We start from the raw sequence: 27987 nt of genomic DNA on the forward strand, positions 1-27987 counted from the left end.
GAGGCACAGAAAGTGAAACTCGGAGCCGCCCTGCGCCGCCTCCCGGCGGCGAGCGGGCTGGGAGAGAGGAGCCCGGGGGTTTTCACCGCCGGCTCTTTGTCCCTTAATAGAGCTCACCTCGCGTGTGCCTTCTGGGGGAAGCATTGTGAGGCTAAAGTGGCTGCCAACAATAGGTTAGAAACTGCTGTGAAATAGCTGGTAATTGTTAAGCATGTTAACATGTTAGTTTGGTTATTGTGGAAGGGGTTAAAAGGGTAGTTAGGAGCGTTTGCACCTGAGTAAAGTGCACCACCCCCAGCGAAACGAGCCAGCCTGGACAGAACTGTAATGGGCCAATCAAGCGCCTTGAACCTTCATGCAAATGAAGGATCCCAACAGAAACCAATCCAAGGGAACAAAAAAAACAGGATAAAAAGGGGGCATCTGACCCACTGAACCCGTGCCGCTCCACTTGGAACACCGGGGACGTCGTTGCTCAAGAAAGAGGACCCAGTCCCGGCCCTGCAGCATCCTCGGTGGGAATCCTCCTGCTTGGCCCGCGGGCCCCTATGCTTTAGGCCTTTCTTTTTATTATAATAAATGCTGAAATAACTTTTAGTACCGGGAGCGTGCTCCCGTTTTTGACACTGTCCACACACAGCTGAGGACAGCAGGCGCTCCCAGCCCTGTGTCAGGAACCTCTGTGCAGCTTCGCTGAGCCGTGGGGAGGAGACAGCGCACGGGAGGCTTTCAGAGGGGCTGTCTGGAGCCCATCGCAGCTGTCCTTGTGGAGAGGTCCCAGCTGCAAACCCTCTGGGCAGGTAACGGAGAACCTGCTCTCACTGCCTGCCTCTGTCGGAGGCAGCGCAACTCCGCAGTTCTTAGCAGTCTGAGGTCCTCAGTCGAGGCATAGGGGCAGTGAAAACTGTCCTGAATCGTCACAAGGGGGGTGTGAGTATCTGTAGGGACTTCTGAGCACAAATGACTCAGTGGCTTTGTGGCAGAGGCTCTGAGCAATAGTTCAGATTTAGTGATGTTCCCTTTCTATTACTGGCTTGTGGGGCGACTGCCCAAGAGAAGGAAGGAAGGAAGGGAGAGAGAAGAACCGCTAAGGCATAAATTGCCTACAGAGAATGAAACCACCTGAGCAAAGTGCAAGAGGACGCTGGAGGTTAAACAGGAACTAGATCTGCCAGGTGGAAGTTAGTAAAGCAGCGTGCAGTTGAAACAGCTTTTAGTAATGACCCCTGTGAGGGCCTGGGCACTTAGTTAGGAGGAGAATTATGTCTTAAGAATGTTTTAAGCTTTGCCTGCGGAACTCAGTCATGACAAACCACTTCCAAAGCAGGTAGCAGGCAGAAGCCTGAGCCCAGAAAATGGGCTCAGATGAAGGGATGGCTCAGACTGAAAGGTGCAGTGTTTGAGTGTCCAAACACACTGCCCCTTGGACAAAAGCTGCTAGCTCCTGATCATTGCCATGACACTCCTAATGCCCAAGCAGCTCCAAAAGTGTTTCAAGAGCAGGGCTCCTGGTCACTGAGTGTCCTTGCAAATAAAATAAATTGTAATGTTGGGAGTCAGGATGAGATCTAAAAAGCCTTAGGCAAGTCAAGAAATCCACATCCACTGTTGTGGCAAATCACTCGAGGTGAATTGCCTCATCCCGGGTGCGAATGTCCCAGTACTTGGGAGAGTTTTCACAGCTGAGTCATTGTGTAAGGGAGGCATGACAAGGACTTATCCCACCTGGCAGGATTCGCCTCTCATCAGCCCCTTCTTTATCTGGAAACCCAGGCTGAAGCCTCAGGTGTGCACGCCCTCCTGCACCTGGGAGGTCCCTCCGTGCATCACTGGAGAAGCACGCAGCGGTTATTCAAGCCGTGAGCACCAACAGTCCGGTCTCTTACAGCGCCTGGGCGGTTCCAGCGATGGTCGAGTGTTTGAGCAGCGTGCACTGCTGGAGCAATTTGGTTTTCTTGGTTTAGGAACATTGTTTCTGCTGTACACCTCTGTGCAGAAGCTGGGATCAAACCCCACTTCCCCCCCTCCCCCCCGCCAATGTTTTCCCCATTCCGTATTCTGGGAAAAATCCAGTCAGGGTTTTTTCCACCATTCCGTATTCTGGAAAAATCCAGTCCGGGTTTTTCCTCATTCTGTATCCCGGAAAAAAAAAAAAAAAAAAAAAAACAACAGTCCGGGTTTTCCCCCATTCCGTATCCAGGGAAAAACCCAGTCCAAGTTTTTCCCCATTCCATATCCTGGGAAAAAAAACCAGTCCGGGTTTTTCCTCATTCCATATCCTGGGAAAAAAAACCAGTCCGGGTTTTTCCTCATTCCATATCCCGGGAAAAAAAAAAACCAGTCCGGGTTTTTCCCCATTCCATATCCCGGGAAAAAAAAAAAAACAGTCTGGGTTTTTCCCCATTCCATATCCCGGGAAAAAAAAAAAAAACAGTCTGGGTTTTTCCCCATTCCATATTCCAGAAAAGTCCAGTCCGGGTTTTTTCCACCATTCCGTATTCTGGAAAGATCCAGTGCGGGTTTTCCGCGGTGCCACATCCCGGCCCGTCCGGGTGCCTTCAGGCCGCTGCGCGCGGCAATCCCGATCCCTTCGATTTTCTTCATCTCGGTCGGTTTCAGGTGTGATGTGAACAGCAGCAAGGTTTGCTCGCCTTGTTGAGTGAGACTCAGAGTGGGATTCAGTGAAATCCCTGCGGAAATCGGTGTCCAGGGCAGCTCCGGGCTGGTCAGTGAGGGTGAGGAGGGTGAAGCAGCCCCAGGTGTGGTCAGTGAGGGTGAGGAGGGGGTGAAGCAGCCCCAGGTGTGGTCAGTGAGGATGAGGAGGGGGTGAAGCAGCCCCAGGTGTGGTCAGTGAGGATGAGGAGGGTGAGGGCAGCCCCAGGGGTGGTCAGTGAGGATGAGGAGGGGGTGAAGCAACCCCAGGGGTGGTCAGTGAGGATGAGGAGGGGGTGAAGCAGCCCCAGGTGTGGTCAGTGAGGATGAGGAGGGTGAGGGCAGCCCCAGGTGTGGTCAGTGAGGATGAGGAGGGGGTGAAGCAGCCCCAGGTGTGGTCAGTGAGGATGAGGAGGGGGTGAAGCAGCCCCAGGTGTGGTCAGTGAGGATGAGGAGGGGGTGAAGCAGCCCCAGGTGTGGTCAGTGAGGATGAGGAGGATTGGGGCAGCCCCAGGTGTGGTCAGTGAGGATGAGGAGGATTGGGGCAGCCCCAGGTGTGGTCAGTGAGGATGAGGAGGATTGGGGCAGCCCCAGGTGTGGTCAGTGAGGATGAGGAGGGTGAGGGCAGCCCCAGGTGTGGTCAGTGAGGATGAGGAGGGTCAGGGCAGCCCCAGGTGTGGTCAGTGAGGATGAGGAGGGTCAGGGCAGCCCCAGGTGTGGTCAGTGAGGATGAGGAGGGTCAGGGCAGCCCCAGGTGTGGTCAGTGAGGATGAGGAGGATTGGGGCAGCCCCAGGTGTGGTCAGTGAGGATGAGGAGGGGGTGAAGCAGCCCCAGGTGTGGTCAGTGAGGATGAGGAGGGTGAGGGCAGCCCCAGGTGTGGTCAGTGAGGATGAGGAGGGGCAGGGCAGCCCCAGGTGTGGTCAGTGAGGATGAGGAGGATTGGGGCAGCCCCAGGTGTGGTCAGTGAGGATGAGGAAGGCCCGGCCCTGCTAAGGACAGCTGTCAGGGGGTTACTGTCCCTGCTGGAGCGGGTGATCTCCGGGAATCTCTCAGAGGACATCAGTGGCAGCATTTGCAGGGCAGGGGGCACACCTTGGGCTCCTGGGGCACTGCTCAGGTGTGCCAAGGGACAATCCCCGTGCCCCAGGACAGGAGAGGGGAGCAGCACACCTGAGCAGGTGGGGCAGCGCAGGGGAGATCCTTTTTCTTTCTCTTTTTGATTTCAACTTCCCAATCCCATCCCATTGCCTCTAGTCCCCTGCCCAGTGCCTCCCTAGTGTGCCCCAATGACCCCAGAAAAAAGAGGAGTTTGATGGAAAAAGGGTTTAAATTGAGGGCAAAGCCTCCTTTTTCATTAGTCTATGGGTTTAAATTGAAGGGGATCCACCTTCACCTGTGATTTTAAGGGTATCAGTTAAAGGAAAACTTGCCTTTTCCAATATTTAGGGTTTAATTGAGGGGAAAATCTCCCTTTTTTCAACATTTTGTATTTAAACAGAGGGGGAAAGGGCAGAAAAAGAGAGAAAAAATGGCAGGAAAGGTGAGGTGAAAAAGGAGAGGAAAAAGGGGCAGAAAACATGAGGTGGAAAAAGGATGAGTAATATAAGGGGGAAAGGGTGGGAAATGTGAGGTAATTAACACTCATGCGTTAATTAACTGAGAACTTATGAACACAACTGTGAACAAAGGAGAGATATTGTCTTACTTTTTGAGAGAAAATCTGGCAGAATCAGTCCCAGAAAGGTTTTCAGGTCTGAAAGTTCACATTCTTGAAAGAAAGGCAACTTGGGTATTTCTAAGAATTGCCTTACTTTTTATAGGCAGGTCCTTCTTGAAAGGAATTCTGTATTAGCATCGTAAAAAAAAAAAAAAAAAAAATCCAGATTCTGAAATGAGCAAGGAGGATCACAAATGGATGTAGGAGAACCCAATCAAAAAGCAGGACAATATCTCATTTGTTGCACAGAGGTGTTAATAAATTCCCAACTAGTTTATGCATGAGCACCTACGGACTTCATGCATAAGTGCCCAATTAATTTTTCCATGAGCATCCGATTAAATCTACCCTCCTTATGCCTTAGCATAGCTTCTTGGAGGACTTCTTCCATGATCTTCCCAGGCACAGAGGTGAGGCCAAGAGGTTGGCAGTCACCAGGACCCTCCTTTCTGCCCTTTTTAACACTGGGGGCAATGTTTCTCTTTTTCCAGTCCCCTGGGATTTCACCTGATTGCCATGACTTTTCAAATATCTCACAGAGTGTCGTAGCTGACTGGGGATTCCACAGAATCCCGGCTTGGGCAGGTGTCTGTGGTGTCCCTGTTGGCTCTGCTGCTCTTGTGCAGGAGCAGGAAGCGGGGTCCTGCAGCTTTTTGGGATGACCTACATGGAATGTAGTGAGCTCATCGTGTACACAAGAGCTTAGAGAGGCTCCCATTAGGTGTGCAAGGGAGAGCAAGACTTTTTACATTAGTGGCAGTGGTGGGGCATTACTACAGCTGATGACATCGTACAGGGTAACTTGCCTGTCATTTATGTAATAAAAAATGTCCTCTCCTAAATTTATGTTTATAAATTTAACGTACAGAAAAGCTGACCTAATTGTCGACGCGTGCAGTACAGTGACGCAGAGACAACTCTGTGCTCGCCAGGAACAAAATGTATTTTAAGATTACTCCCCATCATTCTCTTCTTCAAACGAGTCAGTTCCCACTTCTTCATAGTCCTTTTCCAGGGCAGCCAGGTCCTCTCGGGCCTCTGCAAACTCTCCCTCCTCCATGCCCTCACCCACATACCAGTGCACAAAAGCTCTCTTGGCGTACATCAGGTCAAACTTGTGGTCAAGCCTTGCCCAAGCCTCGGCGATGGCCGTGGTGTTGCTCAGCATGCAGACTGCCCGCTGAACTTGGGCTAGGTCTCCTCCAGGAACAACTGTAGGAGGCTGGTAGTTGATCCCAACCTGGAAAACGGGAATGTGAGACAAGGCTGTAAAATAGCAGGAGCAGGAGGCAGTCAAAGAGCTGAAGGGTGAGTGAAGTTACAGATGCTGGGGTAGAGTGCTGCCAGGTGGCAAATGCCTTACAAATGTCAAAGAGTATGAAGCACACTCTAATATCTATACTATTCTACTGTTTAATGCACACTGATGAGTTTGTAGCTTTCTTAACAGCTACTGAACATAGAGTTTCACCAAGATACCCTCTAGAAACTCTAACACAAAAAGTTGGTTCCCTGTTGTAGATGTCGGCGAACCCAATGGGAAGAATGATGATGTCTAACTCCATTTCAGAAGGCTGAATGATTTCTTTATTATAATTATGTTATAATACATTAATTTGCTATATAAAAGAGGATACTAAATATTGCATGCTACTTTCTCTAACTATCATATCTCCCTAACTCACAACTCGTGACCCTGTTCTCCAGAGCCCAGACACAGGTGGATCCGATTGGCCACCAGGCCCAAACAATCCACCATGGTCCAACCAAGCACTCACTCTGGGTAAACAATTCTCCAAACACATTCCACAAGAGAAAAACAAGGAGCAGAAATAGAAATTGTTTTCTCTTTCATTTCTCTCTGTGCACCTCAATAAAAGATCCTGAGAGAGAGAGAGAGAGAAATGTGCTTGCCACAGTTCCCACTTGGAAGTTTTCATTGTTGAAGCAGCTGCTTGTATGACAAATACTTTTCCACTGGTAATGTCTGTATTATTGTTGAAAATATATTTTCAGACACTGCTGTGTAACCAGTGGGGAGAGGCTGTATAATATTTCTAGGTTAACTAAGAGATTCACTAATATCAGCATTTCCTGTATTAATTTTATCAGCTTTAGTATTTCCTCAGTTTTAGATTGTGCCTCAGAGGCAATGCTAATTGGCTGTTCCAAAGGTCATGTCTGAAATGAAAACTTCTTTCAATTTTAACCCATGCACACTTTGAATTTCCACTTATTTAAATATTTAAGAGCCTGTGTCAGTGGGATGTCCAAAGGAGAAAAGGCACATTTTATATAAATGCATCCTTCTTATGTTCATTGGAAAATATCTATATTCCCCTGTGCTCCGGGGAAAATAGGAGAAATATATGAGATAGAAAACTTTAAACACAAGTTTTCTACTAGAAAACTTTAAAAATACAAGTTTTCTACCAGACTGAACCTCCCCTTTCAACACTAAAGAGAAGCTTATGGCAGCCCTACTCACCTTGAAGCCTGTTGGACACCAGTCAACAAACTGGATGGTTCTCTTGGTCTTGATGGCAGCAATGGCCACGTTGACGTCCTTGGGGACGACATCGCCGCGGTAGAGCATGCAGCAGGCCATGTACTTGCCGTGCCTCGGGTCACACTTCACCATCTGGTTGTTGGGCTCGAAGCAGGCGTTGGTGATCTCGGCCACCGAGAGCTGCTCGTGGTGCGCTCTGTCGGCGGAGATGATGGGGGCGTAGGTCACCAAGGGGAAGTGGATGCGCGGGTAGGGCACCAGGTTGGTCTGGAACTCCGTCAGGTCCACGTTGAGGGCGCCGTCGAAGCGCAGCGAGGCGGTGATGGAGGACACGATCTGGCTGATGAGGCGGTTCAGGTTGGTGTAGGTGGGGCGCTCGATGTCCAGGTTCCGGCGGCAGATGTCGTAGATGGCCTCGTTGTCCACCATGAAGGCACAGTCGGAATGCTCCAGTGTGGTGTGCGTGGTCAGGATGGAATTGTAGGGTTCCACCACAGCAGTGGAGACCTGAGGGGCTGGGTAGATGGCAAACTCCAGTTTGGACTTCTTTCCATAATCCACAGAGAGGCGTTCCATCAGCAAGGAGGTAAATCCAGAGCCGGTACCGCCACCAAAGCTGTGGAAGATCAGGAATCCTTGCAGCCCAGAACAGGCATCAGTCTAGAAGGCAAAAGAGAAAGTGAAACAGCAGCAGCTGAAAAAGGTGGAAAAGACTTTGCTATGTGAGCTGAAGGAGTGAGCAGTCCTAGGCAGTATACAGCATAGATTTCATGTCAAGTTTTCCTGGGAAAGCGCTGCTGATAGTTCCAACCTTTCCTTTCCTCACTGTCTCGACTTGGGACATAGGGATCTGTCTGGGCCTCTCTCTCTCTGAACTTCACACTGCTCTGTTATTCTACCTGAAACCAGCAATGTACAACTGCATAATCCACCCTTCAGTATCAGTATTGGTGCTGTAGGGCTGTGCTAATAAATAAAAATTACATATTTGTAACCACTTCATAAAAATGCCTGGAGGCATGCAGCTGGGAAGTGAGCTACTGGGCTTCTCTCTTCTATACCATGGCCAAGACACCGTCTGTAAGACTTGCAATCTCTTTTCTGAACCATTGGTATCATTTGCAATTAACAAGCTGTTAGTTCTGCCCTTCTTTCTTCTGCAGAGTCCAACCTGCTGTTTCAGAACTGCTGGGACTTACCAGCTTACGGACACGATCCAGCACCATATCAATGCTTTCCTTGCCAATGGTGTAGTGGCCACGGGCATAGTTATTGGCTGCATCTTCCTTTCCAGTGATCAGCTGTTCTGGATGAAAAAGTTCCCGGAAGGTGCCAGCCCGTACTTCATCTGAAGGAGAAAGAGAAAATGTAAGAATATGCTCCAACAAATTCTGGTTGTTGTTGGCACCAGTGCACGCTCTCAGTCACAGGAGCTCATGATGCCAAAAGACAGATGCTGATGGAGAAGGGAAACGTCTCTGGAGCATTTTTTCATTGTTGCATTTGTTTGATTTATTGTGCATCTTCAATCCAGCCACTTATCTTCTCATGAGATGACAAGTACAGCCTGCATCCAGAAAAAAAATATGAAGAAATTAATATTTTATTAGACATTGGAGGGAAGTGGTCAGGCTCCCGCTTTGAAACCAAACTGAAGAAAAGCAGAATCTGAATGGCAAAAATGTAATGATAAACAAACCTAAAAGTTAATTATTGATGCAAAGGGAAGTTGTACACACCACGTGTGCCAGCTATTAAACTGCTGGGGATCCTCTTGTTCTTATGTTTGTAACACCTGTGACAGAATCTGGCATCCACAAGAAAATTTATTTCATGCTACCTAGTGGTAGTCTGAGGTGCAAAGGGCCACTTTGTGCCAGTGAAGACTGGTGGCACAGCATGGTGATATGGGGCAAAAGCAATCTCATCTCCATTTTGCAGGTTTATTTCTATACTGACCTACCACAGTTGGTTCCAAGTCCACCATTACAGCCCGTGGCACGTGCTTCCCAGTGGCTGTTTCATTGAAAAATGTGGTAAAAGAGTCATCAGAGTTGAGTTTGTCCTGCAGGTCCTTGAAGGTGCCATCAGGCTGAATGCCGTGCTCCAGACAGAAGAGTTCCCAGCACGCATTTCCTATCTGCACTCCAGCCTGGCCAACGTGAACAGAGATGCACTCACGCTGAGGGGAGAGAGGAGAGGCAGGGTCAGAAAAATCAGTGTACCTTAGCCCTCCTTATTCCTGGTGGTTACCTTTTCCCAGTGTATTGCTTTTCTAAAAAATCAGTGAATTGTCACTGTCAGCTGTTCATTTGGTTGTTCAGTCCCATGACCACAATGAGATTGCACATGCACACGCCAGATACTGGGACAGTTCTTTAAAAAATTGAGATCTGTGTGCTGTACTACAGAAGTATATTAAAACAGTCAGGAAAAGCCAATTTCAATTACACAAACCCCACCTTTCTTCTGGATTGGCCCTGCTGAGAAGCACATCCCAGTTTAGTTTATTTTTACTCCTGGCTGGAACCTGACACAGCCACGTGGCATCCTTCACCCTTATGTAACCCAAGGCAGGTGATGTCTTTTGATCCTTCTACCCTCTGATAGCAGGCTAGCGTGGAATCTTGGAAGCGCTCTTTCACCTAAAGAAATTATTCCAGATTTTCTTGATCTAAACAAATGTTCCTTCCAGCTCCTGAGCAGGCATTAATTTTACATCATGGCTCCATTGCTTGTCAGGCAGTGTCATTGCAGTATAGTGTATCTGCATGACTTCCAGCATTGTTTCTGTGGCAGCCAGGAAGAGAAAACTCTGTAACACCAGGCTAAAGTGGGCAGGTGTCAATTGCTCCAAAATCCTGTACACTTAAAAGTACAGGAGCATGAAGGCCCTGGTGCTGGATTTCATAAGTTCACAAGCAGAATTATAAAGCAAATGCTTCTGGGTTAGTCCCAGCAATTGCAACACTGGGTGTAGTGAAAGGCATTTTTTTGAGGAGAGAGTAGTTTCAGGCACGTGGAATTTTTCAGATTTGGTTTCTGCTTTGGAGCAATTAAAGTTGCCTGAGCTCTGGTTTTGTGATCCCCAGGGCCCTGTCTATACTATATGTCTTTTTTTACTAGGGAGTAAAAAAAAAAGGTCATAGTACTGAACACTGGCCTGTGATCTCCTGTGCTGATTGATAATTCAAAAAATTTGGCACCGTTTTGGCTTAGGCCAGTTAATATTTTTCCAGACAATGCTTGGGCACCATGCAGAAAACAACTCATTGTCAAGAGTGCTTTCCAGTGAGCAGCTCACTGACCACTGCCAGGCTTTGGAGAGGGAAGGAGAATTGAGATGCCCAGCTATGAAGCAGGCCTGGCTTTAAGGGCAGGGGATGGTTCTTGCTCATTCTTGTTTTGTAATATTGCATTTAGAGATAACCAGTGGTTCGATCAGATTTGACCAGTTTTTTTGTTGTTTTGTTTTTTTTTTTTTAATTAAATTCTGTAACTGCTTACCCAGCAAAATCATTCTGTGATCTGAGAATTAAATGTATCCTCCCCAAAAACTAAATTTTCAGTCACAATGTGTCACCAGCTACATCTCTGGAGCAGTGTTTGCTTCACAAATTGACATAAATTCGTGTTTTAAGAAACGTAAGTGAAGACCTTTTTTCAGAAGCAACTAGAATTTCAAAAGTCAGCCCTGCCCCAGCTAGTCATCGCCAGAAGTTCAAATGAACATGAAAGCTCAATTTAAGTCTTTCATCCAATGAAATAAATGATTTCTATTCAGTACTCATTTCTAAGCTGAACATTTTTGCTGACTCTGCAAATGCACATGCTCTCAAGTGTACTTGCACAGCCCTGTTTTTGTCAACTGAGTTGTGCAAAAGTCTCTTGAGTTGTATGAGTGACAATGGGGCTTCATAAGTCAGTGTGTTGCAATCTGGAGGATTATTCAGGAGACACCGAAGGCACATTTGGGCTTAGAGAATTCAATTAATGCTGACTTTCCACAGGGCAGGCCCCTGCCTTTTCTTTCAAATCCCAGTGTGAATCTGTGAGGCTGGCAGGCAGCAAGAAAAATAAAGGTTTCTTTTCTTTTCAAACACAGCAATGAGGCCAGCTGGCTTTTAAAAACAATACCTTTTAAAGCAAAACTACAGTTACAAGTCAAGCAGTATGTTAAACCTAAAGAGCTGCTTTGCTCACTTCTTCAGGCCTGTAGAGGGATTGGTCTGTTTTTTTCACAGATAGAACAAGTAAATGCTGCCTTAGGAAGTTAATATTGTAAAGCTTCATGTAGGACTGTAGTTGAAGACATTTCAGACAGGGTTTTCAGCTGCACTAGTTTGAAACTATATCTCAGCTCTGCATTTTGAGCCATTTCATCTTCTCCTTCCCCAGCAGGAAATACTCTGGAATTTGGAAATACTCTGCCAAAGAGAGAAGACAGTGAAAAAGAGGTTTCTGACTTTGCATAGTGAACAGCATTAAAACAGAGGCCAGACTTTCACTAGGGAAGAGGGTGGACCTTCTTCAGCGTCACAGTCAGAGTAAACTGATCTTTGTGTGATATTTTAATTTGGAGCCTATTCCAAACTCATGTTTCATATCCCACCACTAACGTCTGTAGACCCAGGACAGGTCTAATAAAGAAACAGTAGAAAGGACCAGATCCTTTGTGAAACTAAACCTTTGGGACAGCTTTGACTCTTAAAAAAAACAAACTAATACCTGGCTCCAGGATTTACTGCAAAAGGCAGACTTTAGTCTTCCAGCTGTTCCACAAACACTCTCACTTCCCTAGGTCTGGGAAGCCTGTGGAAGTATTTTGCCTGTGAGATGAGCTGGCAGAAAGTATCATAGTTCTTCCTCTGCACCAAAATTAGACTCAGTGCTAGAGATATACTGGGGTACAAGGTGAAATGGATTTTTTCACATTCTAAGATTTTTTTCACATTTTGAAAGATTTCTACAAATTTATAACAAATGCCCAGCACTTAAAATCAAAGGGCATTTTTTCACTCAAATGCATACATATATAAAAGAATTCATGGACTCCAGAAACACACATGCATACCCTGTATAGCTATGGACAGTATAGCCATTGGGGCTAAATTAATTTGAAACAGACACAAAGGTAAATAACTTTTTTTTGGTTTATTTCTAAAAAAAAAAATTGTCTCATATGAAAATGAACTGGTGTTGAGAAAATGTGGTCACAACAGAAAGTACCAAACAGCTGAGACTCCACACCTAATTTATCTTATAATCCCACTAGTTAGGGACTTTCTGAAGAAACTTAATGCAGTAATGCTTCAGTGAGATTTTTCTGCACTCCTTTCCCATTTTTTTACGTGGTAAGTGGTGTGTGAGATCAGGGTTCGGTGGCAAAACCTGCTGATAACGACAGCAGTCCCCACTGCCTTCCCTCGCCCACGGCCCTCCCAGTCCCCGTGTGCCCGTGTTCCCCCATCCCCCTTACCATGGTGTCTCCAGAGGTGCTTCCCTCCCTTTGGGATCACTGGTGGCAGGTCTGTGCCGGAGCCTGGCTCTGGGCTGCAGGGCAGGAGGCACCCTGGGCCCGGCCCCGGCACCTGCTGCTGCGCTTCAGCGTCACAGCGCTGCGGGAAGAGGTCACCCTGCTGCCTCCACCACCCCTCCCGTGCAAATCCACCCACAGAGCCCGGGCTCGGAGACAGCCCGGCTTCAAACTCAGTGCAGCCAGGGCTGGCACGCTTCTTGATCTGGAGCGTGGCCATGTAACACGTTGTGCGCTGTGCTTTCTCACACCTCAGGGTTTTACATCACCTGCAACGCACACACCATCCCAGTTCCCTGTTCTGCCAACACATTGTTGCCCTGATTCTTAAAAGTGTTTTCTTTTATAGCTCTTTTGAAAGTTTTGAAGTTCTCATAAAACTTCTTTAGCCTTCTGATAATGTTTACATATTTGAGAGTCAGAGTTCCCACACTATTTCATGTATAAATGGAATAGTTTATATATTTCTCTGTGGGCGGAGAGAAATGATTGATTGATCTTTGGACCAGTGTGGTTGGAGAGGTGGCAATTCCATCCTCCAATCCACGGTCACCTTTGGAATTCTATAAACACCAGATGTTCGAATAAAACTTTCTCTTTTTTTCTCTTTTGAACTTACCAAGCTTCTGTGTACTCATTTCATGTCCAATAGCGACATCACTTCTGTAGATCACACCTAAATTCCAGTACAGAAGGCATAAGAGAGCAAATGAATGGAAAAGAGAAGGAAAGAAGAAAAACAAAAATAGAGATCTGGAAAGTAAACATAATTACCATTCTTAAGTGTGCTCTTCTAACACTTTTATATTATCTCCTGGCTTCTCTATTAACATTTCAATTTACTTCTATTACTTCTCTTTCCACGTGCAGTCATCCAGGCTGTCAGCAGTATGGGACAGGTTTCAGTATAGACTCTCACTTCTCTGCCCAAACGCAGAAAGAAATTTGATTCTTATTGCAGTGTTTATTGCAGGACAGATCTGGAACATTCTAACACCAAATTAGTGCAGTTGCCTCCACCACTTTGCTCTTTCTGCACTAGTTCACCTCTGGAAAGCAGCAGCTTCTCTCAGCAGAGAAATCCTCATGCTTGCAACCCCTAGGTAACAAAGAGGAAGACACGCTTAATTGCTTGAATCTGTGTCATGTATCCCCAGACTTTATAAATGTACTGTTTATGATGATGTTTAATCAGCAGACATTAAATAGACAATTCCTAAAATGTAGGTTAGTCTACTCTTGTCATGATGATATTAATAGATTGTTCTGCCACTGCTGGCAACCAGCACGGAAGTACCTTCTTTAACACCTACATTTTAACAGTGCTAGTTCATGCTGGTTTTTATAAACTCACTTAGGTATAGTCTTCATTTTGCTGTTCTTTACATAAACCTGCAAATCATTACTCTTTGATTTTGGCTGGGAAAAGCTACAGAGACATAATTTCTGGAGCCATAATTGTTTTTTAACTAAGAATATCCATGATAATTTCCATCTGCTGCTTTGCTTAAGCTGACCCTCAGAGTTCTTCAGAAAACCGTTAGATAATTGCTTTGAGACGAAGGAATAGGTTGCTCTAGTGTTCTTCTTCTAGTGGAAGTGGTAACATTCCAGACAAGCTCTACTGCTCTGGACAATCTGAAATGTTAATGCTCACAGCTTCAGAGAATCAGGAAAAGGTCTCACAGCAAATACTTTGAGAAGTCTACCACCCAAAACCTCTTTGAGTCAACGTGTCAGATCTAGCAGCAACAAAATCTAAAAGAGGTCTGTGAATTACTAAATTATTTGCAACAGTCCTTTGTGGCATTTTCTCTGCCAGTGGGAGTCCACAGAGACATGAGGCAGATATGGCCTGGACCTGGATCCTTGGAAAGTAAGTAATCTTGATGGATGCTGGCATTCAACCTCTGTGGGCAGATGGTGAGCTGCCATATGAAACCTAAAGCCTTTTTCTCTAATTAAAGATAGACACATCTCTGAAAATGCCATTTTTGAATAATCTAGAATGCAGAAGTACTGTTGTACTGGTTTAACCCCAGCTGGCAACTGAGCACTAAATCAGGAGAGTCAGAGAGAACCAGTGCATTGAGATACAGTTTAACACACCAAGCAAAAGCTGTGCACACAAGCAAAGCAAACCAAGGAGTGGATTCACACTTCCCATGGGCAGGCAGGTGTTCAGCTACAACCAGGACTGCAGGGCTCCATCACTGCCTTGGGAAGACAAACACCATCACCCTGAACAGGATGTGATTTCTCCTTCTTCCCACAGCTCGATATGCTGGAGATTGAAATACATCAAGAGGCAAATGAAGGACAGTTAAATGCTTTTTATCCTCTACTGGATGTACATCACTCCCTCCCTACAGGCTGGTTACCTAATGACTCGCCAACAGTGTCAGAATCATGGATTACTTTATAACATTATTACGCCATTTTACAAAACAGTGAACTCTTAGTAAGTTCTTAGGTGATCACACAAAATCCTCTTTTGCTTTTAATTTGGGAAGTGCAAGTCTTTGCATTCCCCACACATTTTAACACCTTCCTCAGTAAGTGAATGAAGATTTAAACACTTTCCTTGTGTTCCCTGTATAATTGTTTTCTGTTGGTCTGTTGCCACCTGCTGGGAGAACCAGCTGCATCTCATTTCAGGATTTCTGAACTTCCAAAGTCTAGTAATTAAGTACCTGTTTAACACTGCTACATTGATAAAAATACTGGTTTTCAGGCATTATCCCTGAAACAGAGAACTGTGCTATGTATTTTTACTTTTTATTTGCATAATTTTCTCCCCTAATACAGTAAGGTCAGAACTGTAGTTAGTTCTAATATAAAGATACATTAATCTAATAATGATGAATACCAGATACTTTATTCTTGGTAGTATTGGTCTTGGCCATGCCAAAATGCAGACTTACACTCTAGCAACATCATCAGTGGATTAGATCTCATCAGATTCACACTGAAGACATTCTCTATTTAATTCAAATACGCTGAAACTATGAAACAATGTGAAACAATTCTTGAAAACTTTTATATACTTTGTAGTGTATCAATACAATAAACACTTTTTTTTCATATACTCAAATCACAGCACAAACAAGCAACTCTACAGAGGTAAATCAGTAGTCACTTTATTATAAAAATTAGATAGTGCAGTTTTAGTATTAATTGCAAAAAAACCCTGATAGCTTATTTCTGCCTTCTCATGATGAATTAAAAACAATATACATTCTAAATCAGCAGTAGTCCGATAAAGTCAAGGTTACCAACCTACACTTAAAATAAAGTTGAATGTTAAAAGTCCTAGTAAAGGACACTTAACAGCATCCTAAAATCTATGTATGGCCTGCTGAAACCACTGATCCAAAGCAACCTCCAAAACAGCATCTCTGCCATCCAACTAAAAATTATGCCAGAAGATTACAGCAAGAAGTGTTCATGACCTAACAGTCACTCTGATAAGAATTTGGCCTGACTTCAGAGTGAAGTTTGCCATTTCATTAACTGGCTTACCAAGGATTTCTCCAGAGGCCTTGCAAAGCAGGGGGGCAGAGAACTGATCCTGGTCATTTCTTGGAAGAGCTCAACTCCAGACAGAGCTTCTGTGTTTCATTCTATCTGATTGGACATCAAGGGTTGGTTTCAGTAATAAACTGAAATATCAATATCAAAGGCTGCTCTTCCCTGTGTATGCAGAGTATATAAGAAATTACTTTTTTATATGGAAAAGCTATGTGCTACTTAACCTGGCATAGAGTCCTGGCAGAGACAAAAATTTTGGGGAGGCTATGGGATTGGTTTGGGTTTTAAAATCTCTTGACACAACTAGGAAAGGTCATTATTACACTCATGAATAACCTGAGTTTGTCTGACAATAATGCTGGGGTGTAGCTCTTTTTGGGATAATTTGAGATGAAACAGACAACTGTTTTTAGTAGTGAAGATGACACTGTTTGCCAAGTGTCCCAGTGGGGAGCAAAGCAACAGATCACACACAGTCTGAGGGTACCAACACGCCCTGTGTGAAGAAAACAGCAACAGCCACCACCCTGGAGTACGGTTATTGCTAGAGACAAAGGGCACTACTGCTGTCAGACACCACACTGGGATCTTCACTGGCTACTTCTCATGGGTTTGGTGTGGTCCCACCAAAAAGGCTGCTCTGACAACATTTTGTAGTTTGGGCTGACGTCAGTGAGTTTACACCCTTTTGGCACAGGTGCTGGGAGGACAGAGGCTAATTTGTCCCTGGCTTCTCACCTTTAACTTGTCCCCTCCAGCACACAACAGTTTAAAAGCAGTATTTTGGTAAATCAGTGCTCCCTCCTATAACAAAAATAAACTTTTGTTCTGAATGACAGAGCACTGCTAAATGACTCCCATCTAACCCAGGACTTTGGATACTGGGGCTCGGGGAGCAATTCTAGATATACAGAGAGACTTTTTGACATCTACATAAACAAAGCAAGAGGTAGGGAAAGAGCAAAACAAAGCCACAACTTCAGTTGTTCAGCTAGACAATAACATAGAATATAATTTAAAAAAATAAGTTTATTTCCTTACCACCACCACCAAGTGCTTCTAGGAATGACTATGCATCAGGCAAGCACTGAGTGCTGGGATTTGCATTAAGAAGAGTAGATACAACACAACAGTCTTTTTGGCCCAACTCCTCATCTTTCTGGCTTAAATATGACTAAAATCCAGTGTGCCTGTCCAAAGAGGCATCAGTCACAAGAGAAAACATGGCTTTCAAAATGCAATAGGCTTTAATTTCTCCAGTGTTTTTCTTCCATGTGCTTGTCCTAAATCCCATGCTGCAGGAACTGGGCTTTTCAGATGTCTTCAGGGAAAACAGAATATTCCCCTAATCACTGGTCCTCCAGGAACTGCACTTGTTCAGAGAACTGCTCAGCTTTTGCAAGGATGAGAACTTCTTCCATAGTTCGTAACTGCCTACACAACCCTCACTCAAGAGACACATCCAAAGTGTTTGAAAAGGAGGATTCTCATTCAGTTGTAGATATGGATGGCTGTACCCTAGTGTTGGACAGGACCAAGCAAAATGTCAGGAATACTTGCTGTGGCTTCGAAATCCATACACCACCACTCCCTGTCTGAAGACATTCCAGGAGTCCACATCTCAGATTTGAGCAGCCCCTGAAGAGCCTGGTAACATGCCCAAGACAAGGTGACACTTTTAGTGGAGGAAGACACTTAGTCTCGAATTGGAGGCCTATGGATTGGAGAAAGCACAGCTGCCCAAGCCTGTCGGAAGAGCTGCACCAGCTTGTAAATGAATGGCAGGGATGTGGGAGAAGCTGCAAAGCAGAACAAAAAGGTAAAACTAACTTGGTAAAACTAACTAGGTAAAACTAGCATACACTAAACATATTAAGAAAGAACTAACCCCAAACAGAATTAATAAAAACCTAGTTCTCTTCCTTCCTTCAATGAGGAGAAGGCTGAGTCTAGGTCAGCTCTGCCTGCCTCTCACAGTCTCTTTGCTGCTGGAAAGAGTTTGCAGAAATCTGGCATTTGTGGAGCTTCACCTTTCTGCATGCACTTCAGCTGGAAACATTAAACACATTGAGTCCCTAGGCACCCAGATTTTTTGTCTCCCTGAGACATTCACACAGACCAGATTTATTAAAAGCAACTCATTTCTTCTCCGTAACCATAATGTAATTTTAAAAATTGGAAATCTTAATCCCGTACCTGGGTCTAATCTCACCACCACCAGGTACAGCAAAAATGTAGCCAAGAGCATCTTCTTGTAAGGAAGTAAATAGAAGTGGTTTGACATGGACCTCAGTGCTCTACGTAGCAACGTCAACATGGTCAGGAGTTTTTGGGATAGCACTCCTGGAAAACAAGAACAGAAAGGCTGTTAGGGCAAAGTAAAGTTTAAAAAGTAATCTCACAGACAGAGCCAATAAGAAACAAGATACTGGAAGTCTGATTGCATGAGAGTTGGGTTGGGTTTGGTTTTTTATACAACAGAGAAACAGTACAATTTTGTAATACACTTCATTATAGCTCTTTTTTAGGCATCTACTTTACTACAATATGATCTTATACCACAGTAGTGCCAGCTTCTGTCCTGGGAGAAAACATCAAATGATTTACAGCTCTGGAGAAGAAGCAGTACTTTAAATGTTAGACAGGCATTGTTCTACTTGGACTCAGCTGTAAATGGAAATGAAGCAAACTGTACACAGAGCCAACAAAACATATCCTTAAAGGATTGCCAGGTAGCTTTAGTCTTTTTTTCTTAAAAAAAAACCCCAAAACCTCCACAGTGCTTTCAATCCTGGGCATTAATTGTCATCTCCTGATGTTGGCAGAGACTAAATATGCTTTGCAATTCTCAGCAAAGGTATCACTAAGTCTTTTATTTCCTGCTGTGATACACAACGGAACTTCCTTGTGGCCTGTTTATCATGGCAATATTCTTAATACGTAGTTAATACTTGCTACCCTTTGCCAGTAAGGGACCAACTTGACATGAAACTGTAAAAAAGGAGCACAAACAACAGAGGGAAAGCCCACCCAGAAGAGTTTCTGTGGCTGGGTCTTGCTGCTCCTCAGCAGCCGAGCGTGTCTCTTCCCGCCGAATCCAGCGGCAGCGGCTCTCGCAGATGGTGCCGAGGAGCTCCAGCTGCTGCTCGCTGTCAAACACGGCACAGCCCCGCACCAGCTCCTCCGCGCCCTCGAAGCGCCCCAGCGGCAGCAGCACCCGCGCCAGGTACAGCTCCAGCAGCGACCCGAACTCGGGGAGCCTCTGGTTGGCGTGGGCTCTCAGCCAGCTGCTGCCGACCTCCAGCATCACCTGCGGCTCTCCCACTTTGCTGTACAGCAGGATACTGAGATGCAAGGGAGAAGTATGAGAAAACCCCGAGTCTTTGTGGAAGCTGGCATCACTGACAGCTACTGCCCACAAGCAGCTCTCATGAGGTATCAGTCAGGGTCAACATCAAAGCACAGAGAGAATTCTGAGGCAGAAAACAGAGCGGCTATTGATGCTACTGTCTCAGCATCGCCCCTTTTAGACTTAATCACCGTGAAGCAATCTTGCAGGCATGCTCCAGCACACAGAGAACAGGCCTGTCCCAGATCTCACTCACACCACACAAAGTGAAATATCACATAATACCCAAGCGTGGCCTGCAGTCAAACCTAACGCGAGCCCCGTGTGTATATCCAACAGCAACAGACAGAAACTCACCACAGCTCCAGAACTTTTGGAGGCAGATGTTCAGGGACGTGGTAGTACTGCAGGACCCAAGACAGAACTTCTCTCCACCGGTTCATCTCGGCCAGCGCCTGAATCCCCACAACACAAAGGGAGCATTTCACTTCTGCAAAACTGGTAAGGAACAGACAAGCTAAATAAGTGCTTCTTACAACCAGATTTCCCCTTGCATCCCTTCCAGTGAGCTTCAGTGCAGCCCAGGCACCACACAGTTCTCTGCTTCCCTTCCCTCCCCTCTACTTGCACTGCTCTATATGCACTGTGACTGTATCTCCGAAAGAACGAAGGGAATGCTCCTGGGCACGCCGCACTTCCCTCAAAAACGCACAGATGAAACACGTTCATATCGACAGGGCTTAAAAGAAACCCCAAAGCAGCGCAGGCACGGCCTGAAGTTCGAAGCCAGCCCGGCGCTGATGCGGCACCGAGCAGCTCCGCACGCCCGCACCTCTCGTGGCCGGGGCCGGGGCCGGGGCCGGGGCCGGGGCCGGGGCCGGGGCCGGGGCCCAGGCTGTCGCAGCCCGCCTCGCAGCGCTGCACGGCGGCGGCGAAGTCGCGGTGCAGCACCAGCAGATCCGCCGCCTCCTCCAGCAGCGCGGCCGCCGGCCCCGGCGCCCAGGCGGGCGGCTCGCCCCGCATGGCCCCGCACGGCTCCGGCTCAGCCTCGGGCTCCAGCGCCGCCACTGCCCCCGCCGGGGCCCGGCTCCGCTCCGCTCCGCTCGGACGGGCACCGGAAAGGCGGGATGGAGCCGCCCGGCAGCGGAAGGGCCGCCCCGGGGAGCATCCCCGGCCCCGCGGGCCGCCGGGACGTGTAGTCACTGCTGCAGGAGGGCATCGACGGGCCGGGCGGGGGGCAAGGGGATGGCTGGGGGCTGGAGCATCTCTTACCAGGAAAGGCTGAGGGAGCTGGGTCTGTTCCGCCTTGGGAAGAGAGGGCTGAGAGGGGACCTCTTTAATGTGTATAAAAACCCAAAGGGAGGTGCTAAGAAGATAAAGGCAGGCTCTGCCCTGTGGTACCAAGCAATAGGACAAGAGGCAACGGGCAGAAACTGATGCACGAGAAGTTCCACCTGGACAGGGGAAAGAACTTCTTTAATGGGCGGTGACCATGCACTGAAACAGGTTGCCCAGAGAAGGTGTGGAGTCTCCCTTTATGGAGATAATCCAGAATCGCCTGGATGCGTTGCCGTGCCATGTGCTCTGCAATGACCCTGATTGCAATGACCCTTCCAGCTGACCCGTGCTGTGACTCTCCGGGCATTAGCGGTGGAAAGCGGGGCCGCTCCGCTCTGCGACCGACATCGGTGCCCGTCCCTGCCAAAACGCGCTCCCTTCATCTTCTCCCTCGTGCGGCTGCCGAGGGAAAGGGGCCGAGGGAACAGCCCTCGGTTGTTCTCCCCGCGGCCGCCGGGCGTCAGCCCAGCCCCGAGGGTGTCCCAGCCCCGAGCGTGTCCCAGCCCCGAGCGTGTCCCAGTCCCAAGCGTGTCCCAATCCCGAGCGTGTCCCAGCCCCGAGCGTGTCCCAGCCCCGAGCGTGTTCCAGCCCCGAGCGTGTCCCAATCCCGAGCGTGTCCCAGCCCCGAGCGTGTCCCAATCCCGAGCGTGTCCCAGCCCCGAGCGTGTCCCAATCCCGAGCGTGTTCCAGCCCCGAGCGTGTCGCAGCCCCGAGCGTGTCGCAGCCCCGAGCGTGTTCCAGCCCCGAGCGTGTCCCAGCCCCGAGCGTGTCCCAATCCCGAGCGTGTCCCAGCCCCGAGCGTGTCCCAGCCCCTAGCGTGTCCCAATCCCGAGCGTGTCCCAGCCCCGAGCGTGTCCCAGCCCCGAGCGTGTCCCAATCCCGAGCGTGTCCCAGCCCCGAGCGTGTCCCAGCCCCGAGCGTGTTCCAGCCCCGAGCGTGTTCCAGCCCCGAGCGTGTCCCAGCCCCGAGCGTGTCCCAGCTCTCCTCGGCCCGGCAGAAGGGGCTCGGCGCGGCGCTAACGGGAGAGCGCTCCCCGCCGCTCCGCACCGCCCGGCCGGCTGAGGGATGCTCTCCGCTCCCGGCCGCCTCTCCTGACGCTCCCCGTGCCCGCAGCTCTAAGCACGTTACGCTGTTAATGGATTTCGGCCGTAATAGCAGCGTCTCCAGCAGCACCCGGCAGGCAGCGATTCCCGCTCTGCTTTGGTTGTTATTTTAAAACAACAGGGTGTCTTGGTTACAAGGTAATTACCGCAGTCAGGGCAAACGCTCTTCAAAAATGGATCTCTACAGGAGAGACAGGATTGATTTATCCTGTAACCTTTTTAAACGACTGACACGTTTATCTGTCCCCCTACTATGATTATTTAATTAAAAATCAAATGGGCTAAATACAAAACATGCAAATGAGTGAAACACATATTTCAAAGGGGATTTTCTATGCCATTTCAGTGTGGCGAATACGATTAAAAACTTGATCAGAGCTCTCTTTTTCTAGGTAGCTGTTTCCAGGAGGCAGGACCATGTACCTGCCCCTCTGGGCTGCAGCAGGAGCGCTCTGCAGTACCAGCTTTTACACAGTGGTGTATCCAAGGGGTTGGCACACCGCCCTTAACTGTGGAAGAGGTTCCTGGAGGATTCGGGCTGGCTAAGGTGAAACCACTGCACAGACACATGTGAAAGGAAGGGCCCATCAGCAAGAAAAGGCGTTTCAGACTTCTGTTTCTGTCGCTCGGTGCTTGCAATTTGGAAAACAACATTCCTTTTTGGGAACTACAAGTCCCAAAGTGCACTGTGGGAAGCACGTGCCTCGTACCGGCTAGTGCCCAGCACAAATTCCCAAAAAAGGGTAAGGAATCAAGTTTGAAAAAGACTCACACTGGCTGGATGCTCCTCACTGAGACTCAGAAAAGGAGTGAGACAGCACAAAAACAAGGTAAGTTTGTGTTACGCAAAGATGCTGTCGAAGGATTTCTTTCACGGGGAGCAGCCAGAAGTGTTGTGTCCCTTAGAAGGGCAGCCCAGCGTCGCTCTGGGGGTGTTTGCAGCAGGTGTTGCGGACACGGAGGCCGCTTTTGGAACGGGGCTGTTGTTTCAGGTGGGGCAGCGAGCAGCAGGAGCGGCCGTGCTGCGGAGTCAGTCAGATCCCGCTTCCCTGCGGATGCGCCTGATGAATAAACACCTATGGAAAGCTGCAACGTTGATGCAGTGGTGTCAGGGGCTGGGAAGGGTCAGGGAGTGCTGGGAGTTGCTCTGAACGGCAGCTCCGCATGAGCTGCAGTGTGTGGCTGTGTAAGAAGCCAAGGTGGACAAGCAGCCTTGTAATACCAATGATTACAGGTTAAATTAATTTCTCTGCAAGGCATGGTAGAATGTTTTTGTACTTCACCCCTCTTCCTAGAGGGGACAGTGTGGTGCCTTGAAGGCCAAACCTCTTGCAGCTCTCTGACCTGCAAATAACACTCAGTAACGGGATTGTTTAACTTCAGGCCAGGAACAATTACCTATTTTACCGGCAATTTGTTAACAAGCAAAATGGAATCATTCTGAAATATAATCACTTTCGTGGAGATGAGACATGCTTGAGCTCAATTGTCGGGCACGCGTGAAGCCTCGGCGGCTGACCTGGCCCCAGGGCAGCAGCAGCTCCTGCCTCAGTTTCCCTCGCTGGCAGTCAGGCAGCCTCCTGGTGCAGCTCGGATGCTCTGTGCGGACGCTCCGCTGCTGGCTGACGTCAAGTGCAGCTGGTCAGCTGCACCCGGCATCCCAGCACCCTCCTCCTGCTATGTAGGGTCATGGAGCAAATGTAGGAGGTGCAGTCCAGCCCGGGAGGGGAGCCTGAGGCTGCTCGGGCTGCTGAACCGAGCTGTCACATGGATGCTTGTTGCCAAATAAGAATGATGCTATTTTTCCATCTTTCCTTGAATGGGAGCAGCTTGAATTGTCTTAAAGCTGAAAGGGTCCCTCTTGTACTTGAACCAGCTGCACAGCAGGGCAACCTATCCTACTGCACAAGCACTGGAGGGGAGCAGGGTGTTTGCCTGTGCTCTTGGATAGCAATTTCTAGCGACCAGAAAAGCTAAACGAACCTGCTGTCAGTGACAAGGTAGTATGAGCAAGTACCACAGTGGCCTTTGTGTCCTGGGTGGAATGTCCATGCCCAGCTCGTTGCCTTTTTTTATGAAGTCAAGGAGTTGTTTTTTTTTTTTTTTTTTCCACAGTCATCCTGATTTTGTCTAGGAGAAGAAAAATGATTTTTCAGCAGGGCCTTGTTTGCGTGTGCATCATCTGTGGATTTACTGGTTCCCCTCCTCCCTCTCCTGCCAGGCAGTTGGAGGAGAGTTTAGAGTTTCAGGCACCTGTGACAAGGCCTCCTGAGGTAAATCGCCTCAACTATTAATCCAGATCTGACCAGCACACGGTCACAGGGCCAGAGGGCTGGCAATCAGTCTTTTTCTGTTGTCTCTTCTGTGTCAGTAGGCTGTTAATAGGAGATTAGCAGCATTAGGGAGACTTTGAGCTAGAAATGGTGAGGCCCTATGATTTGATTTGAAGAGAAAGAAACCCTCCTACACTGCTACAAAAACAAACAGAAGAACTGGAAGTTATAAACGGCATTATAAACACAAGTGAGGAAAGCACAGCCTCTAGGAAAGATGTGGAGCTCTGTAGTACCTCACAGCTTATCAGCAATACTTTAACAAAGCAATGAGGTCCGTGGAGACCTCAGATCCCAGTGTGCAGCACCCTGTTCTTATCACCACGTGCTTTTTGTTTGACTCTGGCGAGACCATGACGTGCTGGAATCTGTAATTCGCTTGTAATTTCCACCAGCAGTAAATCCCTATTAAATATGAAGCTGGCTGGCTGCAGATCCCCTCAATTAGCCCAGATTCAGGGCTTCCCTAGCTGCTGGCAGGCGCTCTGCAGAGCCAGGGGCTGGGGGAAGGTGAGCGCTGTGCTTTGGACAGATGGCCCATGGTGGTGCTTTCTTTATCTCACCAAGCCTTGTGGCACAGCATCAAACCTGGGTTTTGTTTCAGAAACAGAACTGCGTTTAGAGGAGACTCACCTGATTTTGGGCACACCTGCTGATGTTCCTAGTCAGTGTATTGAAATGCACTCATGTCTGATTTTGGCTATATCCAAACCTATGTAAACAACAGGCGAGGACAGTAGAAGGCAGAAAAGACAACTACGGGGCAGCCACAGCCACAGTCCAGCTGGGGAGGATCACATAAAACAGGAGAGCCAATCTCTGGCTCGGCCTTCATCACAGATGCACAAACACTGTGTGAGGTGGAAACACTGGAAACTGGGAAACTGGGAACACAGGGCTGTGTTCACAACTTGTCAAAACTTGAGTTTTACTCAGATAATAACAGAACCTTTCCGAAACAAAGGGCGATTTTAAGTTAAGTTCCTTTCTTTGCTTCATAATCAAACAAAATACTCGCCTTGGCAAGGCAGCTGTCAAAGAATAGGAGCAGTTACTTTGATTTAATTGTTACTATTCTAATAGTCATAATTAGTGCTGGGTGGGGTATTTCATAGCTGTAAGGTGACCAATTTGGCTAGAGGCCTAAGGCACCTTCTTTTCTTCAGCTAGTTATTATCTGTGAGAAAATACTGAAGCCTGTCATCACTGTGGGTCAATTACACCCTGTTTGCCTAGCACAGCGTCTCTTTGCTCACCGCTTTAGAGTCACAACCTCTCCAACAGTTAATGCCGCTTCTCAAGGCCCAGCTTGCCAAAATCAACTCTCATCCATTAGTCTCCACCTTTCCTCTTTTTTCAAAAGCGAGCCTTGTGCTCTCATGACGGGGAGAAAGGCTTGACAGTGTGAATCCTGGAACTATTTGTACCACAAGGCAAACAAGGTGATCTGAGAAAATGGTTCTTCTCATTTTTAACCTAACTCCTGACACGTCAGTATTTCTTTTCACAGTGTCTGTCTGTCATCTGTCCCTCATTCTGAATGCACATTTACTGTGATCTGCGTTAATTATCTCTACAAGCAGGCCCTGCATCTTGAATTGAAAATTTCAGAAGTGAACAAACTCTTTTCCATCTCAGTCTTCTGGTCCTGGCTCTTGCCTGGCCAGGTCTCGTGGTGCTCCCAAAAGTTTTAGGAAAGCCAGCAACGCTGCACTGCATGGTAGCAGTGCCTGAGCCTCGGGAGAAATCCCCAGGGAAGGGGTTTGTTATAAATGAAAAATTATCCAGCTGAATTTAAAAAATAAAAAGAATTTATTTTAGCAATAGAGATCTAACTTAGCCAGCCACAAGGAAAAGGACAGTGCCGAGCCCGGGATCGGCGCTGGGTGCGAGACACAGAGATCAGCCTCAGCAGAGGTTTCCCCCTATGCTCCCACACCACCATCCTGGTACAAGCGATTTTTATAGGGAAAATTTTGTCTGAAGCCAGGATTTCGGCATTCAGTCCTTTGTTTCATTCAGAGTCCCATAAGTTGATGAGATTTCCTTCTCGGCGACAAGGCAGAGCAATTCGAAGTCCGGTGTCGTTGAAACTCTTGATGAAATTTTTGGGAGCTCGGTATTCACATGTATCGGCCCGGGGGATGTTCCTGATGCCCATCTCGGGTCGTTCACGCCATGATCAGCGCCTGGGTGTCTCCTTATCGCCTCAGATAAGGCCCATCTCCTGGCGAGCCACATCCCTTTGCTTGTAAATCGGGTTTCAACACACACCTGGTTTTGCCTGAGAAGGGGGGGGCTTCTAATGCCAAAGGGTACATTCTAACAACTATTTAATATTATATATATATATCATGCAAAAAAATGGCGCGAATTATACCTGTTACATTTAACAGGCTGATGCTGGTGCAACCTTTGTGTCTTGTGTTTCACGGAGAGCACCCCCTGCGTGCCCCTCTGCCTGTGGTGGGCAGAACTTCCCCGCTTGCTCTTTGTGCTCGTGAACTTGATACAGTAATTAACTGGTAATTGCATCTTTATGAACGGCGTGTGAGGTTTTTTTTTTGTTTTGTTTTTGTTTTTTTTTTTTTTTTTTTTTTAACGTAGTCAATGAATGTGCAGCACCTTTCTTCTGCGAGGATTTCGCCTGTCCTCTGGAAGATCGGTGTGCTGTTTCAGGGTCTCACCTGTTTGAGAGGTGTGCTTGCACTGTGTGTAGTATTAATGTCTCAAGCAGTGTATTGGCCTTGTTTCCCTGACGAGCTGATGTTCTCTTGCCCTCTGTACCTCCCGTACTTGCTGCTCCCTCTCGCCTTTCTTGGCAGTGCCAGGTGCAGACAAAGGTAGGATTAGATGTCTAATTAGTTTATGTAGCCTTAGACATACATGGTTACTTCTTGGCACTGGGGGAAGGGCAGCCCGTGAGGAATCCAGCCCTTGTCTCTCAGTGAGGTTTTCAGCTTTGGGAGCAGCCTGAGCCCAGGCAGACTCAAAAGGCAAGCCAAAATTTTCTAGACACATTTTTGTTCCAGATGCCTGTTCAAGGAGGAAGTTGAAAACCCAGTCTGTATTACCAAATCTGAAATAATTTCTCATTTAATGTTAGATCCAAAAAAGTTTATTTCCAAAAAGTGACTCAGTGTAGACAGCCTGAAAGAACTTGCTTGAAACGTGGCAGAAAAGCTACTAAGCTGTAATTAATATATTTTGGAACTACACCCTAGATGGGACAAGTTGTATTTATAATATTTTTAGCTCATCAGAGTGAACTTTAGGCTGTAGCTCTCCTGTCTCCCACTGCCACCATCCTTCAGCAGATGTAGCCAGGGGAACAGAGAGGATAATGTCATTGTCTTTCCTACCTGACAGAAGGCTTATTTGATTTGTAATTTCAGTTGTATTTATAGAGTGTTACGATATATCTGAATGAAAAGAAATGGATGAGGGTAAAGCAAAGGATCAAGAGTACACTGCAGCTGTGTACACCAGCAAAATAAAATCCCTCAAGAGCAAAGTAATGGAAATAGGACTCATCTCGTGTATGAACTCTGACCAGACCTTCAAGGATGGAAAATGGGGTGGATTCTGGCAGGGATTGGGAACTTAATTTTTGCTGTCAGGGATAGACAGCAGCTGCCCTTCCACTTCTCACGGAGTGTCTGTGTGAGTGAGAGAGCTGCATGCTGGTGTGTCAGCCTGGCACTCCGAATACAACCAAGTCATGAGGATGGAGGTCACTGTAAACACAGCAAGGTTAAGTGAAATAAGGCCATGAGGAGGTCATGGTGAATTTGAAAGGGAGAGTGGATGGACAGACGTGACTGATGATAGCTCCGATGATTGGAAACAAAACCTTAAATAACTCAGATTTGTATTCAAGAACACTTGTCCATGTCAGGACTCTACATCGACTTTCTG

General features: G+C 47.4%; 2 protein-coding genes across 2 annotated transcripts; both read right to left on the minus strand.

Annotated features, from left to right (window-relative positions):
- Positions 1-5302: 5302 nt before the first annotated feature.
- TUBA8 (tubulin alpha 8) lies at positions 5303-8974 on the minus strand. Its single transcript, XM_053977545.1, has 4 exons — positions 8839-8974; positions 8079-8227; positions 6859-7539; positions 5303-5610 (listed from the first exon to the last, which is right to left on the minus strand). The coding sequence occupies exons 1-4, from the start codon at positions 8864-8866 to the stop codon at positions 5323-5325; spliced, it is 1146 nt and encodes a 381-aa protein (XP_053833520.1). The 5' UTR covers positions 8867-8974; the 3' UTR covers positions 5303-5322.
- Positions 8975-15531: 6557 nt separating this feature from the next.
- PEX26 (peroxisomal biogenesis factor 26) lies at positions 15532-20405 on the minus strand. Its single transcript, XM_053977546.1, has 5 exons — positions 20128-20405; positions 19653-19793; positions 18977-19290; positions 18143-18289; positions 15532-17745 (listed from the first exon to the last, which is right to left on the minus strand). Exons 1-5 carry the CDS (start codon positions 20316-20318, stop codon positions 17642-17644), a joined length of 897 nt encoding a protein of 298 aa, XP_053833521.1. The 5' UTR covers positions 20319-20405; the 3' UTR covers positions 15532-17641.
- Between the last annotated feature and the right edge of the window lie 7582 nt (positions 20406-27987).

Source organism: Vidua macroura, chromosome 5, assembly GCF_024509145.1.
Source record: "Vidua macroura isolate BioBank_ID:100142 chromosome 5, ASM2450914v1, whole genome shotgun sequence".
Lineage (NCBI taxonomy): Eukaryota > Metazoa > Chordata > Aves > Passeriformes > Viduidae > Vidua > Vidua macroura.